Consider the following 6,313-nt stretch of genomic DNA (forward strand, 5'->3'; position numbering starts at 1 on the left):
ACTGACTCATATGAGGTCACCCAGGAGTGGGTGGCTCAGCTGGGGCGTCGGCACACAGGCAGGGTTGCAATGCCCCATCCCAGCCCTCCTGCCCCAATCAGCAGCTCAGAGCCTCCCAGCCCAATCAGGGGCTAATTGGAGTGGTGGGGCCGGGCTGTGGATATATAAGAGGAGTGGGCAGGCCTGGCAGCCTCATGCCTGGGGAGGGGGTCAACTACCTGCATCTGTGTCTGCATCTACCCGTGCAATGGCTCCTGGGAGCATTGCCTCCAGTGACACCTCCACCTCCTCAGCATCCTTGACCTCCGCAGTGGGGTCATCTGGGCTGTCTGAGTCTGAAAAGCCAGGTAGGCAAAGGGAGGTGGGGTCCTCGTGAGCTGGTTCCCTGGATGTTCTGGACCCTCCTCTGTCATCCAGCCTCCGCTCCTGGCCCCGGCACCCATCCTGGAAGCCGTTTGAATTTTCACCTGCTCATTTGGCAGAAGAGCTGATGCCAGAGTTAGCAGGGCCAGGTACAGCCTGGGGGCTGAGGCTGGCCCAACTCCAGGAAAGCGGGCAGAGCGGGGCCTCTCCAGCTGGAGCCCATTTTCTTTTGGTGGGGAGGGTGGGTGGCCGGCCGCAGCTGCAGGGCAGCTAGTTGGAGGGACATTACATTTGATGCAGAGCCGGGCCTTGAATTCAGGGCTGCATCCCAAGTTTCAATCAACAAACAATGCCTCAGTGTTTCTCTGGATATAGATAGGTTCATTCCCTCCAGGAGCTCCCAGTCTGATGAGCTAGACTGCCTCACTGATGGATCCCATTTGATAATAGGGCATGCGCCTTAATGTCAGGAATACAGAGGGCTCTAGGAACCCAGAGCAGTTGCCGACCCACTCTGGGAGATCAAGGAAGGCTCTCTGGAGGAGGCAACCCCTGAAAGAGGGTTAAACCTCATCCAGGAAAAGAGGGTGAAGCAAGAGAAGCATTCTGAGGATGAGTAAATACTCCTTCAGAGGAAAAGTTAGAGGGTGGGCCCCAGGTGCCTTGGAGCACACGGCAGAGTTGCTCATCCTGGCTTGGGAAGTCAGGGCGGTATATAAATCATGGTGCTGTGTGGGCCTTAAAGCAAGAACTACCTGATGACCACGGGTGACAAAGGCCAACCAGGCAGGGGGAAGAGCATGGGCAGAGGCCCAGAGGTGAGGGGGCTGGGGGAACATCCAGTTGTTCACAAGCCCTGCTCTGGCCAGGGGCAGAGTGGCATCACAGGAAGGGGTAGCCTCCCAGGCCTCAGCCAGGGCCTTGGACCCTTACACTGAGGGCCAGCAGGAGGTGAGGGATATGAGAAGAAGGCTGAGGCCCTCAGGGTGGGGTGGCGGAGAGAGAATCCCACAAGGAAGGGGTGGAGTGGTGTGGGGAAGGGTAGGGAGGTCCAGGAGGTCGTCCAGGTTCTTGCTTGGGTGTCTGGGTAGGTGTGGTGGTGTCATTCCTGGGGAGAGAAGATGGAGGACAAGTTTGGGGAAAAGCTATGACTTCTGGTTCTCCCAGGATGTAGCAGGCATTGAATGATGCGTAATAAGGAATTGAATTCAGCCACAGGGACTGGGGACAGAGGAGACTTGGGGTGGCTCCCTGGGACAGGGCCTGGTTTGGGGAAGCTGAGGAAGGGTTAGAACACTTCCCACAGGCCAGGCTGGAGGACACTGTAGCTGGGAGGGTACAGATTCCCTAGGGGCTCTATGCCCACTACACAGATGGGAAGACTGAAGCGAGAAGAGAGTGAAACTCCCAAGGTCCTGCAGGTGGCTGACCAGGGACTCCACCCATTCACAAACTTTGGCTTCAAAATGAATATTCCCAGACACTGGGCTCTTCGTGGCCAGGAGACAGCAATGGTTGAATTGGATTAGGTCTCTACGTTTGCTTGACATCTAGAGTCTCTGGCTGTGTTGTTTGTTTTTTTCTACTTCGATATGTGTTTGGGGGAAAATTATATATTTATGTGTATTTAACTAACTGATTCTCTTTAAAAAGTCTTTAAGTTTTGCAAATTGATCAGAAACCAACACATTTCTCTTTTTTTTAATTTAATTTATTTTTAAAATTTACATCCAAGTTAGTTAGCATATGGTGCAACAATGATTTCAGGAGTAGATTCCTTAATGCCCCTTACCCATTTAGCCCATCCCCCCTCCCACAACGCTCCAGTAACCGTCTGTTTGTTCTCCATATTTAAGAGTCTCTTATCTTTTTGTCCCCCTCCCTGTTTTTATATTATTTTTGCTTTCCTTCCCTGTGTTCATCTGTTCTGTGTCTTAAAGTCCTATGAGTGCAGTCATATGATATTTGGCGTTCTCTAATTTTGCTTAGCATAATACCCTCTAGTTCCATCCACGTAGTTGCAGATGGCAAGATTTCATTCTTTTTGATTGCCGAGTAATACTCCATTGTATATATATACCACATCTTCTTTATCCATTCATCAGTTGATGGACATTTGGGCTCTTTCCATACTTTGGCTATTGTTGATAGTGCTGCTATAAACATGGGGGGGCATGTGCCCCTTCCAAACAGCATCCCTGTATCCCTTGGATAAATGCCTAGTAGTGCAATTGCTGGGCCATAGGGTAGCTCTATTTTTAGTTTCTTGAGGAACCTCCATACTGTTTTCCAGAGTGGCAGCCCCGGTTTGCATTCCCACCAGTAGTGCAAGAGAGATCCTCCTTCTCCGCATCCTCGCCAACATCTGTTGTTGCCTGAGTTGTTAATGTTAGCCATTCTGACAGGTGTGAGGTGGTATCTCATTGTGGTTTTGATTTGTATTTACCTGATGATGAATGATGTTGAGCATTTTTTAGTATGTCAGTTGGCCATCTGGATGTCTTCTTTGGAGAAGTGTCTATTCATGTCTTTTGCCCATTTCTTCACTGGCTTATTTGTTTTTTGAGTGTTGAGTTGGATAAGTTCTTTATAGATTTTGAATACTAACCCTTTATCTGATATGTTATTTGCAAATATCTTCTCCCATTCTGTTGGTTGCCTTTTAGTTTGGCTGATTGTTTCCTTCACTGTGCAGAAGCTTTTTCTTTTGATGAGGTCCCAATAGTTCATTTTTGCTTTTGTTTCCCTTGCCTCCAGAGACGTGTTGAGTAAGAAGTTGCTGTGGCTGAGGTCAAAGAGGTGTTTGCCTGCTTTCTCCTCGAGGATTTTGATGGCTGCCTATCTTACATTTAGGTCTTTCATCCATTTTGAGTTTATTTTTGTGTCTGGTGTAAAAAAATGATCCACGTTCATTTTTCTGCATGTTACTCTCCGGTTTTCCCAGCACCATTTGCTAAAGAGACTGTCTTTATTTCATTGGATATTTTTCCTGCTTTGTTGAAGATTAGTTGGCCATACGCTTGTGGACCCATTTCTGGGTTCTCGATTCTGTTCCATTGATCTGAGTGTTTTTGTGCCAGTACCATACTGTCTTGATGATTACAGCTTTGTAAGACAGCTTTAAGTCTGGGATTGTGATGCCTCCTGCTTTGGTTTTCTTTTTCAAGATTGTTTTGGCTATTCAGGGTCTTTTCTGGTTCCATACAAACTTTAGGATTGTTTGTTCTAGTTCTGTGAAGAATGCTGGTGTTATTTTGGTAGGGATTGCATTGAATATGTAGATTGCTTTGGGTAGTATTGATATTTTAACAATATTTGTTCTTCCTATCCAGGAGCATGGATATCTTCCTGTGTGTGTGTGTGTGTGTGTGTGTGTGTGTGTGTGTGCCTTCTTCAATTTCTTTCCTAAGCTTTCTATAGTTTTCAGCATATAGATTTTTTATCTCTTTGGTTAGATTTATTCCTAGGTATTTTATGTGTTTTGGTGCAATTGTAAATGGGATCAATTCTTTGATTTCTCTTTCTGTTGCTTCATGGTTGGTGTATAGAAATGCAACTGATTTCTGTGCATTGATTTTACATCCTGCAACTTTGCTGAATTCATGGATCAGTTCTAGCAGTTTTTTGGTGGAATCTTTTGGGTTTTCCATATAAAGTATAATGTCATCTGTGAAGAGTGAAAGTTTGACCTCCTCTTGGCCAATTTGGATGCCTTTTATTCCTTTGTGTTGTCTGATGGCTGAGGCTAAGACTTCCAATACTATGTTGAATAACAGTGGCAAGAGTGGACATCCCTGTCTTGTTCCTGACCCTGGGGGGAAAGCTCCCAGTTTTTCCCCATTGAAGATGATATTAGCATTAGGTCTTTCATATATGGCTTTTATGATCTTGAGATACGATCATTCTATCCCTACTTTCTTGATAGACCTTCTTGAGGGTTTTTATCAAGAAAGAATGCTGTATTTTGTCAAATGCTTTCTCTGCATCTATTGAGAGGATCACGTGGTTCTTGTCCTTTCTTTTATTGATGTGATGAATCACTTTGAGTGTTTTACGGATATTGAACCAGCCCTGCATCACGGGTATAAATCCCACTTGGTCATGGTGAATAATTTTTTTAATGTATTGTTGGATCTGGTTGGCTATATCTTGTTGAGGATTTTTGCATCCATGTTCATCAGGGAAATGGGTCTATAGTTCTCCTTTTTAGTGGGGTCTTTGGTTTGGAATCAAGGTAATGCTGGCTTCATAGAATGAGTTTGGAATTTTTCGTTCCATTTCTTTTTTTTTTTTTTTTTGGGAACAGTTTCAAGAGAATAGGTGTTCACTCTTCCTTAAATTTTTGGTAGAATTCCCTTGGAAAGCCATCTGGCCCTGGAGTCTTGTTTTTTGGGAGATTTTTGATTACTAATTCAATTTCTTTACTGGTTATGGGTCTGTTCAAATGTTCTATTTCTTCCTGTTTCAGTTTTGGTACTTATATGTTTCTGGGAATTTGTCCATTTCTTCCAGATTACCCATTTTATGGGCGTATAATTGCTCATAATATTCTCTTATTGTTTGTATTTCTGCTGTGTTGGTTGTGATGTCTCTTTCATTCTTAATTTTATTTATTTGGGTCCTTTCCTTTTTCTTGTTGATAAAACTAGCTAGTGGTTTATCAATTTTGTTAATTCTTTCAAAGAATGAGCTTCTGGTTTCATTGATCTGTTCTATTGGTTGTTGTTGGTTTTTTTTTTTTTTTTTTTTTTTTTTTGGTCTCAATAGCATTGATTTCTGCTCTAATCTTTATTATTTCCCATCTGCTGTTGGTTTTGGGTTTTATTTGGTGTTCTTTTTCCAGCTCTTTAAGGTGTAAGGTTAGGTTGTGTATCTGGGACCTTTTTTCCTTCTTTAGGAAGGCCTGGATTGCTATATACTTTCCTCTTGTGACAGCCTTTGCTGCGTCCTAGAGGTTTTGGTCTGTAGTGTTATCATTCAGAAACCAACATTTCTAATCACATTTAAATCAGGTTTCATATTAAGCCACTTTTATGCACCTTATACTGACTGACAGCTTCTCACCTCTTGATCCTATTTTCTTTGGCAACTTAAAATATCATAGCTAATTGAGATATCTCCATAATTCATGTACCATACAATTCACCCATTTAAAGGGTACAGTGGGTGTTAGTATATTCACTGCTGTGTGTTTCTCTCCACAGGCAATTTTAGAATATTTTCGTGCCCTCAAAAAGAAAACCTGTGCCCAATACAGTTCTGCCCTTACCCACCCACCATGCCCAGTCCCTGGCAACCACTAATCTACTCTCTAGGATTGTCTCATTCAGGACATTTCCTGTAAATGAAATCCTATATAGTATGTGACTTTTTGTGACTGGATTCTTGTACCAGCATGATTCCGAGGAAGTACTTCATTCCTTCTTTTGGCTGGATGATATTCCACTTCATGGTTAAAACCATGCTCTGTTTATTCAATTCATTAGTTTATGGACATTTGGGTTGTTACTCTGTGGCTATTGTAAATAACGTTATGAACGTTCACGTACAAATTTTCATTTGAACATATGTTTTCATTTATCTGGAGTATACATACCTAGAAGTGCAATTCTCCTATAGCTTTTATTTATGAAAACTTTCAAATGCATGCAGAAGTAGACAGAGTGGTATAGTGGCTCCCATCTACCACCCACACCACTCCCTTCCCTATGTGCCCATCATCCAGCTTCAACACTCACCAGCTCATGGCTACTCTTATTCACCTACTATGTTATTTCAAAGCAAATGCCAGATTTATCATTTCATCTATAAATAGTCCAGCATTTATCTTTAATTTTTTAAAACAATTTTTAATTGTGGGATGCCTGGGTGGCTCAGTTGGTTGAGCGACCAACTTTGGCTCAGGTCATGATCTCATGGTTTGTGAGTTTCAGCCCCGCATCAGGCTCTG

General features: G+C 43.4%; 1 protein-coding gene across 1 annotated transcript in view; it reads left to right on the plus strand.

Annotated features, from left to right (window-relative positions):
* Positions 1-247: 247 nt before the first annotated feature.
* Positions 248-6,313, plus strand: part of LOC125930383 (histone H1.8) — a 12,188-nt gene continuing 6,122 nt past the window's right edge. Inside the window, exon 1 of the mRNA XM_049642246.1 lies at positions 248-347. Within this exon, the coding sequence (XP_049498203.1) occupies positions 248-347 (100 nt within the window). The remainder of the gene's footprint in view (positions 348-6,313) is intronic.

This window comes from Panthera uncia, chromosome A2 (genome assembly GCF_023721935.1).
Source record: "Panthera uncia isolate 11264 chromosome A2, Puncia_PCG_1.0, whole genome shotgun sequence".
Lineage (NCBI taxonomy): Eukaryota > Metazoa > Chordata > Mammalia > Carnivora > Felidae > Panthera > Panthera uncia.